This window comes from Symphalangus syndactylus, chromosome 10, assembly GCF_028878055.3.
Source record: "Symphalangus syndactylus isolate Jambi chromosome 10, NHGRI_mSymSyn1-v2.1_pri, whole genome shotgun sequence".
Classification (NCBI taxonomy): Eukaryota; Metazoa; Chordata; class Mammalia; order Primates; family Hylobatidae; genus Symphalangus; species Symphalangus syndactylus.
The window spans coordinates 88,776,186-88,788,984 of record NC_072432.2 but is presented as its reverse complement, the minus strand read 5'-3'; the positions used below and the strand labels follow the sequence as shown (position 1 = coordinate 88,788,984).

At 42.0% G+C, this 12,799-nt stretch overlaps 1 protein-coding gene across 9 annotated transcripts in view; it reads right to left on the bottom strand.

The window, feature by feature from the left end:
* The window catches only part of TFCP2 (transcription factor CP2), a 79,095-nt gene that overhangs the window by 43,055 nt on the left and 23,241 nt on the right, over positions 1 to 12,799 (bottom strand). For 2 of the 9 annotated variants that reach the window (XM_063610584.1, XM_063610583.1), the window contains exon 2: positions 9,597 to 9,641. The exons of the other annotated variants lie outside the window; for them this stretch is intronic. In XM_063610584.1, the coding sequence (XP_063466654.1) occupies positions 9,597 to 9,641 (45 nt within the window). The remainder of the gene's footprint in view (positions 1 to 9,596; positions 9,642 to 12,799) is intronic. 9 annotated transcript variants of the gene reach the window in all.

The following is a 12,799-nucleotide window of genomic DNA, read 5'->3' as shown; positions in this document are numbered from 1 at the left end:
CCCCATCTCTACTAAAAGTATAAAAAATAATTAGCTGGCATGGTGGCACACGCCTATAGCCCATAGTCCCAGCTAGTTGAGAGGCTGAGGCAGGAGAATTGCTTGAACCCGGGAGAGGAGGTTGCAGTGAGCTGACACTGTGCCACTGCATTTCAGCCTGGAAGACAGAGGAGACTCTGTGTCAAAAACAAACAGCAACAAAAAAAACTACACCACATCTCGATTTTATGCTGTCCCTGAGAGAGATACCTGTCATTTGATAGTCTTTCTCTGGGAATACTTGTTCTGGAACTGTTTCCCAGATGTCAAAACTGGGCTTAATGTTCTTTAAGCACTTTAAGAAATGCTTCTGGAGTACAAATCTTTCTATTTCTTCAGCATGATTTATGAGATCAGTTTAGATCACTTGTGAGATACCAGATGTACATTTCATTATGTACACCTCAAAGTTTACCAAAAAATGGAGCTGATTTCCCTTTTTTGCCTCAAGTCTTTCAGTCTCTCACATTTCTACTCTGCTGAATTATTTGCCAACTACCAATTATTTATACCTGCCAGAAATGTGCTTTTATTTTCCTTTAGCTTAGAAAGTCACTAAACACATCTAATTTTTGCTAACCTTATTTATTTTGGAAGCTGAAAAGTATCTGTGTCAGATACAAATTTACTTCCAGGGAGCTTGTAAGGTATTCAAAGTTTAATCAAAGAAAGCTGAATCAGCAAAGCCCTCCCTCAGGAGATTGATCAGATATAGACCCACCTTCTTAGTTTTTTTCCATACATTATAGGATTAGCATTTCCCAGCCTACAAATCTCATTAAAACACTGCTAATTGAAAACATCACCTGTGGCATCATTAGTACTAGGCTCTTTTATTAAATTTCTGAAATCACTGACTCTTTCCAGTTAGGCAAAAAATGGCAACTCGCAGCAATATTCATAGGTTATATGTTGAAGGGAATCTGACTATTTTGATATAGAAAATAGAACTCCCATTTCAGTATTCAAAGATCAAATGTGTATCATCATAGTATGGCATAACTGGGAAAACACCAACAGTTTTTTTTGTTTTGTTTTCTTGTGACTAAGGGAATCCACACTTAGCCCTTTATAGTGTTGAGCCTCAAAGCTTCTTTTCCGATCCAAAATGTCTACCAGCTCATGCTTTTCTTCCCCCTTGCAGTTAGGCTTCCATCTTCACTGGCAAGCATCACTATTACCTCTCTACACTTGAGAGTTCTTATGTCTTGCTCATCCTGTACTCCCTACCATGCCTGGCTTCAAAGTAGGACAATCTCTCTAGTCCCTCATTCCTCCCCATACTGAAAGGCAAGCACAGACACTTTTCTGTGTATTTATTTATTTTCAATTTCTCTGTGTGTGTGTGTGGTGTGTGTGTGTTTTGTTTGTTTGTTTGTTTTTTGAGATGGAGTAGCACTCTGTCGCCCAGGCTGTAGTGCAGTGGCGCTATCTTGGCTCACTACAACCTACGCCTTCCACGTTCAAGTGATTCTCCCACCTCAGCCTGCCAAGTAGCTGGGACTACAGGTGCACTCCTATAATCCCATGTAAACCATGCCTGGCTAATTTTTGTATTTTTAGTAGAGATGGGGTTTCACCACATTGGCCAAGCTGGTCTCAAACTCCTGGTCTTAAGTGATCCAAACGCCTCAGCCTCCCAAAGTGTTGGGATTACAATTGCTGATGACTATCAGGAAAATCCTGAAAGTACCAGAATAGTTAGTCCTATGAAATGGTAAATAGGCTCTAACCATCTCTTCTCTTTTATGCTAAAAGTGATAGGATTTATGAACATTTCTCCTCCTTCAGACCACATTTCTTTTTTCTTTTGAGACCAAGTTTCGCTCTTGTTGTCCAGGCTGGAGTGCAATGGTGAGAGGCTGGAGTGCAATGGTGTGATCTTGGCTCACCACAACCTCCACCTCCTGGGTTCAAGCGATTCTCCCACCTCAGCCTCCTGAGTAGCTGGGATTACAGGTGTGTGCCACCACACTTGGCTAACTTTCTATTTTCACTAGAGACGGGGTTTCTCCATGTTGGTCAGGCTGGTCTCGAACTCCCAACCTCAGGTGATCCACCAGCCTCAGCCTCCCAAAGTGCTGGGATTACAGGTGTGACCCACTGTGCCCGGCCAGACCACATTTCTGATGAAGGAAAGCCTTTTCTTCTAAAATGGCCAGCAAATTCCCTAGAGATGTAACCAGTTAGACCTGATGATGCAATCAAAGCAGAAATGTTATTTGCCCCTTGTTTTTTATAGATAGAGAGTAAATTTGTATTTCTAAGGATATGCAGAGCAGAAGACACCCAGTTTACCAAGCTTCAACCCTCCTCAGGCATGATAACTAGCTTTTTATCATTATCCTCCAATCTGCAGCCAGAGTACCTTTTTAAAAATGTAAATCTAGAAATGTCCCTTCTCTGTTCATAAAGCTTCAGTGGTTTCCCAACGCAATAATGATAAAGTGCTAACTCTTCAACATGGCTCCCAAAACCCTTCAAAACTGGGCCCAGTTTACCTTTTCAGTCTCATCTCTCACCATACTTCCCATCTCTCTTTTCCCTTTATCTACATATGCATAGTGAGACGGCGTCTTGCTCTGTTGCCCAGGCTGGAGAGCAGTGGCGTGATCATAGCTCACTGCAAGCCTCAAACTCCTGGGCCCAATCAATCCAACCACCTCAGCCTCAGCCTCCCAAGTAGCTAGGACTAAAGGCACGTGCCACCTCACTATGTTGCCCAGACTGGTGTTGAACTCCTGGCCTCTCGGGATCCTCCTGCCTCAGCCTCGTAAAGTGCTGACATTACAGACAGGAGACACTGCACCTGGCCTCTTTGCCCTTTTTAACAGATTCAGCAGACAAACTGCAGTTCCTTCCCTTGCCCCCAGGCCTTGGGGTCCATCTGCTCTCTTCTACCTCAACTCAACTGCTATGATTCATTTTTCGTACATAAATTTCCATTTAATTCGTACAATAATGCTGTGAGGTGGGAGGAATTGTCTCCTCCTCACCATTTTCCAACTGAAGGAACTGAGGCTACAGTAATTAGAAACGTTAAATGATGTGCCCAAGGTTACACAGCTATTAAATACTGGATTTACAAATGAGTTTATTCATTCATTCAATAAATACATTATGAACACTGACATGCCTGGAACTATTTCAGGCAGTAGGGAAATAGTAAGCAAATAAACTCATTTTATTATCTAAGTTTTATCCTTGTTTATCAACACTCAATGCCTCATATTAAGTAGCAACTGTTCAAAACATTCCTGAGGGGAAAAATATATTATCAAAAGCTCCCACTGAGTGCGCCAAAGATATTTCTAAAGGTGTTGCACTCTAACACTTATGCATGGATACTTGCACAACTCATACTAATGAAATGATAGTATCAATTAACTATGATTTCACTAAAAGAACCTGAAAAGGACTCAAAGGCCAGGCATGGTGGCTCCCATTTATAATCCCAATACTTTGGGAGGTTGAGGCAGAGGATCGCTTGAGCCCAGGAATTCAATACCAGCCTGAGTAATATAGTGAGACTGTCTTTCTTCCTTTTGTCTTCTTTCCTTCTTTTCTATCTTTCTTTACTTTTCTTTTTTTTTTTTTTTTTTTTTTTTGGTAGAGATGGGGTCTCAAAATGTTGCCCAGGCTAGTCTCAAAATCCTGGGCTCAAGTGATCCTCCCACCTCAGCCTCCCAAAGTGCTGGGATTATAGGCGCGAGCCACTGCACCTGGGCCCTCCCTTCTTTCCTTCATTTTTTAGAGACAGGGTCTCACACTGTCACCCAGGCTGGAGTGTAGTGGTGCTATCATATCTCACTGCCGCCTCAAACTCCTAGGCTCAAGGGATCCTCCTGCTGTAGCCTCCTGAATAGCTGGGACCACAGAGGCACACTACTGCAACCATCTAATTTTTAAAGTTTTTGGTTGGGCGTGGTGGCTCACACCTGTAATCGCAGCATTTTGGGAGGCCAAGGCAGCTGAATCATCTGAGGTCAGGAGTTTGAGACCAGCCTGGCCAGCATGGTCTCTACTAAAAATACAAAAATCAGCCAGGCGTGGTGGCAGGTGCCTGTAATCCCAGCTACTTGGGAGGCTGAAGCAGGTGAATCGCTTGAACCTGGGAGGCAGAGGTTGCAGTGAGCTGAGATCACACCACTGGACTCCATCCTGGGCGACAGAGTGACACTCTGTCTAAAAAATATAAATAATAATAACAATAATAATAATTAAATAATATTTTTTACATTTTTTTTTTTTGTAGAGATGGGGTCTCACCATCTTGCCCAGGATGGTCTTGAACTTCTGGGTCTAAGCAATCCTCTCACCTCAGCCTCCTGAGTAGCTGGGACCAAAAAAAAATAAAAATAAAAAAAATTTAAAAAAGCAGGGGGAAGTGGAGGAAGAACTAAAAGATTCTGCAATATAGCTGATCTTTCTGCCCAGAAGGCTAAATAAATTTCCAGATTTCTGTATGGTTCTTTTTATTATTTAGGTCTGCGTTCAAGTATGTACCTCTGCAGAGAGACATTCACTGGTCATTCTACCTAAAGAAGACTCCATATATTTTCATTATGGCACTTCTTTCTGAAATTTCCTTATCTTTCTGTTTACAATTTCTTCTCTGTACTTCTCCCGTAGGAATGCAAGCTCTATTCTTGCAAGGATCTTCTTTGTCTTGTCACTCTATTATCAACAAGACCTGGCCATCCTAGGTACTCAATAAACACTATTTTTTAAAAGACTAAAATACTAAGAATATGCCCATATAAAAAATAGGGGTCTTTAGCTGAGCAGGGTGGCTCACACTTGTAATCCCAGCACTTTGGAAGGCCGATGTGGGCAGATCACTTGAGGCCAGGAGCTAGAGACAAGCTTGGACAACATAGTGAAACCTCATCTCTACTAAAAATACAAAAAAAAAAAAAAAAATAGCTGGGCATGGTGGCGCACGCCTGTAATCACACCTAGTCAGGTGGCTGAGGTACAAGAATCGTTTGAACCTGGGAGGCAGAGGTTGCAGTGAGCCGAGATGGTGCCACTGCACTCCAGCCTAAGTGACAGAGAAAGACTCTGTCCCAAAAAAAAAAAAAAAAAGGCCAGGTGCTGTGGCTCACGCCTGTAATCCCAGCAGTTTGGGAGGCCGAGGCGGGTGGATCACGAGGTCAGGAGTTTGAGACCAGCCTGCCCGACACAGTGAAACCCCGTCTCTACTAAAAATACAAAAATTAGCCGGGCGTGGTGGCACACACCTGTAATCCTAGCTACTCAGGAGGCTGAAGCAGAAGAACTGCTTGAATCCCCGAGGTGGAGATTGCAGGGAGCCGAGATTGCGCCACGCACTCCAGCCTGGGTGAAGAGCAAGACTCTGCCACAAAAAAAAAAAAAAGTCTTTATAATTAGGCTACTCAGCAAACATGATTGGGTTATACGGTGGATGAATAGTCAAGACAATGCTGCTACCATTTATTATCAAATCTGTATTGAGTACCTGGCTGTCTACGATCCCTGTGAAGATCTCCTGAATATTCTTCTTTACGGGTCTGCATGTTACTGCAATTACTTCTTCATGTACAATTTAATTAATTAAATATCTCATACATTTTTAAGCATCTTCTTTCCCTATCAAACCTACAAACCTATCTGCCCTTGAAACCATCTTCTCTTTTGCTCCTGATGCAATGAGGGCTAAGTTCCTCCTCCTGGGAAAGGCTAATCCTTACCCACAGACTTGGATCCCATCCCTTCTCAAGTCTCAAGAATCTTTTTCCTCTGATTATCCCAATACATGTACCATCAATCTTCCTCCATGGATCATTTCTATTAGCATACCATGACATTTGAGTATTTCCCATCTTTTAAAAAGAAAGTCTTCCTACATCCGCCTTCAACTACTGCTATACTTCTCCGTACCTTTCCTAACTAAAAGTCTTTATACACAGAATCTCTATTTCCTCACCTCCAATTCATTCCTTCAACCAAGACAGTTCGGCTTTCACTACAACACACCATGGCAAGTACTTGTCATGGTCACCAATGACTTCCATGTAGCCAAACTCAATGGTCAATTCTCAGGGCTCAGCTTACTTCTGTTTTCAGGAGCACTCAACACAACTGTAACTCCTAAATTTACCACTCTCTTCTCTGGATCCTGAATACTCTTACCTAATTTTCTTCCTACCTCACTGGCAACATCTTCTCAACTCCTTTGTGGCAACCCTCCTCCTCTACAAAATCTCTGGACTTGATTTTTGGCTCTTCTCTTTCTACACTTTCAGAAGGTCTCATTAACTCCCATACATTTAAGTATCTCTTTATTCTGATGACTCCCAAATGTGTCTACTAGGGCTAGACTTATATATTGATTTGCATATTTAATACCTACCTAACACTGCCTTTTTGATGTCTCTCAGAGATACCAAATGGACCAAGTCCAATATAAAAACTCTTGATCTTATTCCAAACATACCCAGCCTATCCCCCTTTCTCAGCAAATGGCAACACCATCCAACAAAATATTCAAACCAGAACTCTTGAAGGCATCCTAGATTGATCCTTTCCTCTTATCCTCATGTCCATTAGCAAGTCCTATACATTTTTATCTATAAAATATATCTTGAATTGACATTCTCTTCAGTAGAGGATAGAAATTTAGAGGACAGGCTCTGGAGGTAAGCTACTAGAATTTATATGACAGTAATAATTGCTAGCATTTATTGAGCACTTACTAGTTACCTGACACTACCCTAATTATTTTACATATATTTAATCTTCATAACAATCTCACAAGGTAAGTACTATTATTATTACCTCCATTTTAAAGAGAAGCATGGAGATGTTAAGTAATTTGCCCAATCCTGGTGGGGCCAGAATTCAAACCCCTAAGTTTGGTTTCAGATGTCACTATGCTAGGCTGTCTCTTGGAAAAAATAGACCAAAGATGGGGAGTTGAAAGCTATTCAACAGTCCAGGTAAGAAACAATGAGAATTTGACCCAGCAACGAAAATACAGATCCAAAGCAGACAAATTCAAGAAATATTTAGATAAGACCTAAATAGAGAGTTACATTATGTTCAAGGATTGAAAGGCTGGATACATATGCCAATGATGTCAATTTATCCCAAATTCATCTATAGGTTCAATTCCAATAAATATCGCAATAGATTCAACTTGACAAGATGATTCTAAAAAAAAAAAATTTTTTTTGAGACAGGGTCTCATTGTTGCCCAGGCCAAGTGCAGTGGCATAATCATGGCTCACTGCAGCTTCAACTGCCGAGGATCAAGCAATCCTCCCCCAACCTCAGCCTCTTGAGTAGCTGGGACTACAGGTGTGCACCACCACACCTGGCTAATTTTTCAATTTTTTTGTAGAGATAGGGTCTGTCTATGTTGCCCAGGCTGGTCTCAAACTCCTGGGCTCAAGCAATCCTTCCACCTTAGCCTTCCAAAATGCTGAGATTACAGGTGTGTGCCACTGCACCCAGCCATTCTAAAGTTTCTATCAATAAGCAGAACCAAGAAAAGCCAAATACTCCTGAAAAAGAATAAGATGAGGGCTATGCCCTGCCAGATACCAACAATTACTTAAAAACTTTAGTAATAGGACAGCATGGTATTGACACAGATAGACAAATTAACTTATAGAAGAGAATACAGAACCCATAAACCGACCCCACATATATAGAAATTTGATTTATGACAGCTGGTATAGTTGATCAGTGGCAAAAGATGGACTTTTCAATAAATTATGCTGGAAAAATTAGACATTTGTAGGTGAAAAAAACGGAATTGGAGCCTTAGCAACACCCAATACAAAATCAACTTTAAGTAGATTAAAGACTAAAGTGTGAAAAGCAAACACAGAAAACTTTAAAAAGACAATACAGGAGAATATCTTTACGGCCTCAGCATAAGCAAGAATTTCTTAGACAACACTGGACACGGTGGCTCATGCCCGCAATCCCAACACTTTGGGAGGCTGAGGCGGGAGGATCACTTGAGGTCAAGTGTTTGAGACCAGCCTGGCCAACATGGCAAAATGCCGTCTGTACTAAAAATGCATAAATTAGGCCAGGTGCAGTGGCTCACGCCTATAATAATCCCAACATTTTGGGAGGCTGAGGCGGGTGGATCACTTGAGGTCAGGAGTTCGAGACCAGCCTGGCTAACATGGTGAAACCCTGTCTCTACTAAAAATACAAAAATTAGCTGGGCATGGTGGCGGGTGCCTGTATTCCTAGCTACTTGGGAGGCTGAGGCAGGAGAATCGCTTGAACCCAGGAGGCAGAGGTTGTAGTGAGCCAAGATCGCACCACTGCACTCCAGCCTTGGGGACAGAGTGAGACTTTGTCTCAAAAAAAAAACACTAAATACAAAAATTAGCTGGGTATGGTGGTGCACACCTGTAATTCCAGCTACCTGGGGGGCTGAAGCAGGCGAATCGCTTGAACCTGGGGGGGTGGAGGTTGCAGTGAGCTGAGATCACATCACTGGACTCCAGCCTGGGGGACAGAGTGAGACTCTGTCTCAGAAAAAAAAAAATACAAATACAAATACAAAAATTAGCCAGGTGTGGTGGTACACACCTGTAATTCCAGCTACTTGGGAGGCTGAGGCAGGAGAATTGCTTGAACCCAGGAGGTGAAGGTTGCAGTGAGCCAAGATCACACCACTCACTGCACTCCAGCCTAGGTGATGGAGTGAGACTAACTCAAAAAAAAAAAAAAAAAAAGAAAAGATTTTCTTAGACAAGACTCAAAAATCATATACCATAAAAGATTCATAAATTATACTAAGTTAAGAACTTTAGGCCAGGCATGGTGGCTAATGCCTGTAATCCCAACACTTTGAGGTAGGTCAAGGTAGGAGAACTGCCTGAGCCCAGGAGTTTGAGACTAGCCTCAGCAACATAGGGAGACCCTCGTCTCCACAAAAAATACAAAAAATTAGCCAGGCATGGTGGTGCATGCCTGTGGTCCCAGCTCCTTGACAGGCAGAGGCAGGAGGATCACTTGAGCCCAGGAGTTTGAGGCTGCAGTGAGCTGTGATTGCGCCACTGCACTCCAGCCTGGTCGACAGAGCGAGACCCTGTCCCTTCCCCCTCCCCACCAAAAAAGGAACCTTAGAACCAAAGACACACAAAGAGAGGGAAATGACAAGCCACAAACCGGCAGAATATACTGACTACATACAAAACTGACAAAAGATGAGTATCTAAAATATATTTGAGACTGGCCACAATGGCTCACACCTGTAATCTCAACACTTTTGTAGATTACTCCGTCTCTACAAAACTAAAAAATTAGCAAGGCATGGTGGCATGCCCAGCTGTTGTCTCAGCTACTCGGGAGGATAAGGTAGGAGGATTGCCTGAGCCCGGTAGTTTGAGGCCGCAGTGAGTCAAGCTTGTGCCACTACACTCCAGCCTGGGTGACACGGCGAGATCCTATCTCAAAAAAAAAAACAAAATTAATAAAATCTATTTAAGGTTCATATAAATTAATATGAAAAGGGCCAAACCTCCCTCCCCCACCCCGTACCCCCAAAAAACTCAAATACTTACTTCTTAGGAGAAAACATCAGTGGCCCACAAACATATGAAAAGGTGCTGGCCTCATAAGAAATTAGGAAAATATAAATTAAAACCACAATAAAATACTACTCCACACAAAAATTACAACAGTGAACAATGAAAATAATGGCTAGGATGCAGAACTGAAACATCTGAACTCTAAGTATACTAGAACAATAATTTAGCATTATCTTGTAGGAAGATATAGCAAGCTCATAATCCAACAATTCCATTGTTCCTATAATCCCTCTGCCTGGAATATCTTTCTCCTCCACCTTTGCATGGCCAAATCTTACCCTTCTTTCAGATACCACCTTAGGAGGTAGAAGTAGTATTTCTATGTTCTTAATTCCTATAGCACTTCAAGTGCTTTTAGCATATTTATTTCCAGCCTGTATCACATTTATTTATATACATGTCTTATCTTCTCCATCAAATTGTAAGCAAATGAAAGACAGAAACCTGTTCATTTAGATTCAGCACCTGCATATGGGAGCATATGGTGAAGACAAAGCTACAGAATCAAGCTGTACAAAACCAAGTACATAGTAGGCACTCAAATGTTTGCTGAATGATAGAGTAAAAATGTGCTTAGTGACTGAGGGAATAAACCAGGATTCGCTGTGCATATAAAACATTAGGCCGGGCACAGTGGCTCACGCCTGTAATGCCAGCACTTTGGGAGCCCAAAGCAGGCAGACCACCTGAGGTCAGGAGTTCGAGACCAGCCTGGCCAATATAGTGAAACTCCATCTCCACCAAAAATACAAAAATTAGCCGGGTGTGGTGACACGCGCCTGTAATCCCAGCTACTCGGGAGGCTGAGGCAGGAGAATCGCTTGGACCCAGGAGGCAGAGGTTGCAGTGAGCCGAGATTGCACTACTGCAGTCCAGCCTCAGCAACAGAGTGAGACTTCATCTCAAAAAAAAAAAAAGAAAGAAAGAAAATTAAACCATTGGTTAAAGGAAAACCAGAACGCCAATTTGTGTACCCAAAGTCCCAAGTTTATTCTGTTAGGTTCTACTTGAGGCGTAGTAAGAGTTGACTATCAGCAACAAATGGAAACTACTATGAACAAGGCAGATAAAGGAGACCAAGATAGGAAGAGGTGGGGGGGAAAAAAGAGAGAAGGTGACAAAGTAGAGGGAAGGCTGGGATAACTGGCAAGCCACATGTAGGAGAATGAAACTGGATCCTCATCTCTCACCTTATACAAAAATCAACTCAAGGTGGAGCAAAGACTTAAATCTAAGACTTGAAACCATAAAAATTCTAGAAGATAACATTGGAAAAAGCCTTCTAGACACTGGCTTAGGCAAAGACCTCATGACCAAGAACCCAAAAGCAAACGCGACAAAAACAAAGATAAACAGATGAGACTTAATTAAACTAAAAAGCTTCTGCACAGCAGAAGAAATAATCAGCAGAGTAAACAGACAACCCACAGAGTGGGAGAAAATCACGATCTATACATCCGACAAAGGACTAATATCCAGTATCCAAACAAATCAGCAAGAAAGAAACAAACAATCCCATCAAAAACTGGCTAAGGACATGAATAGACAATTCTCAAAAGAAGACATACAAATGGCCAAAAAGCATATGGAAAAATGCTCTACATCACTAACTATCAAGGAAACGAAAATCAAAACCACCATGCAATACCACCTTACTTCTGCAAGAATAGCCACAATCAAAAAATTTAAAAAAAATAGATGTTGGCATGGATGTGGTGAAAAGGGAACACTTTTATACTGTTGGTGGGAATGTAAATAGTACAACCACTATGAAAAACAGTGTGGAGATTCCTTAAAAAACTAAAAATTTATCTACCGTTTGATCCAGCAATCCCACTGCTGGGTATCTACCCAGAGGAAAAAGATACTTGCACACGCATGTTTATAGCAGGACAATTTGCAATTGCAAAAATATGGAACCAGCCCAAATGCCCATCAACAAGTGGATGAAGAAAATGTGGTGGCCAGGCATGGTGGCCCACACCTGTAATCCAAGCACTTTGGGAGGCGAGGCGGGCGGATCACAAGGTCAGGAGTTCAAGACCAGCCTAGCCAATATGGTGAAACTTCATCTCTACTAAAAATACAAAAATTAGCCAGGCATGGTGGCGGGCGCTTGTAGTCCAGGCTACTTGGGAGGCTGAGGCAGGAGAATCACTTGAACCCGGCAGGAAGAGGTTGCAGTGAGCCGAGATTGCACCACTGCACTCCAGCCTGGGCAACAGAGTGGGACTCTGTCTCAAAAAAAAAAAAAAAAGAAAAAGAAAAAGAAAAAGAAAAGAAAATGTGGCATACAGGCCAGGTGCAGTGGCTCACATCTGTAACCCCAGCACTTTGGGAAGCCGAGGTGGGCGGATCATCTGAGGTCAGGACTTCAAGGCCAGCCTGACCAATATGGTGAAACCCTGTCTCTACTAAAAATACAAAAATTAGCCTGGCGTGATGTCAGGCGCCTATAATTCCAGCTACTCAGGAGGCTGAGGCAGGAGAATCTCTTGGACCCAGGAGGTGACGGTTGCAGTGTGCCAAGACTGCGCTGCTGCACTCCAGCCTGAGCAACAGAGCAAGACTCCATCTCAAAAAAAAAAAAAAAAAAAACAGAAAGAAAGAAAATGTGGTATATATACACCATAGAATATTACTCAGCCATAAAAAGAATGAAACAATGGCATTTGCAGCAACCTGGATGGAACTAGAGCCCATTACTCTAAGTGAAGTAACTCAGGAATGGAAAACCAAACATCGTATGTTTTCACTCATAAGTGGCAGCTAAGCTATGAGGTCACAAATGTTTAAGTATAATACAATGGACTTTGGGGACTCGAAGGGAAAGGATGGGAAGAGGTGAGGGATAAAAGACTATACATTGGGTACACTGTACACTGCTCAGGTGATGGGTGCACCACAATCTCAGAAATCACCACTGAAGAACTTATTAATGTAACCAAACACCACCTGTTCCCCAAAAACCTTAAAAAAAAAAAAGTAGAAGGAAGGAATGGCAGCACTGTTGCTTTGTAGGCTGTTTTCCATAATAAGAGGAGGGCAAGAAAAACGTAGGAAAGGAAATTTATGAACTTACAGTAAAAAGGAGTAACGGCATAACTTAAAAGAATGAAGAAATAGATTACGTGTTAGATAAATTTTTTCTTACTTTTTTTTCTTTTTTTTCGAGA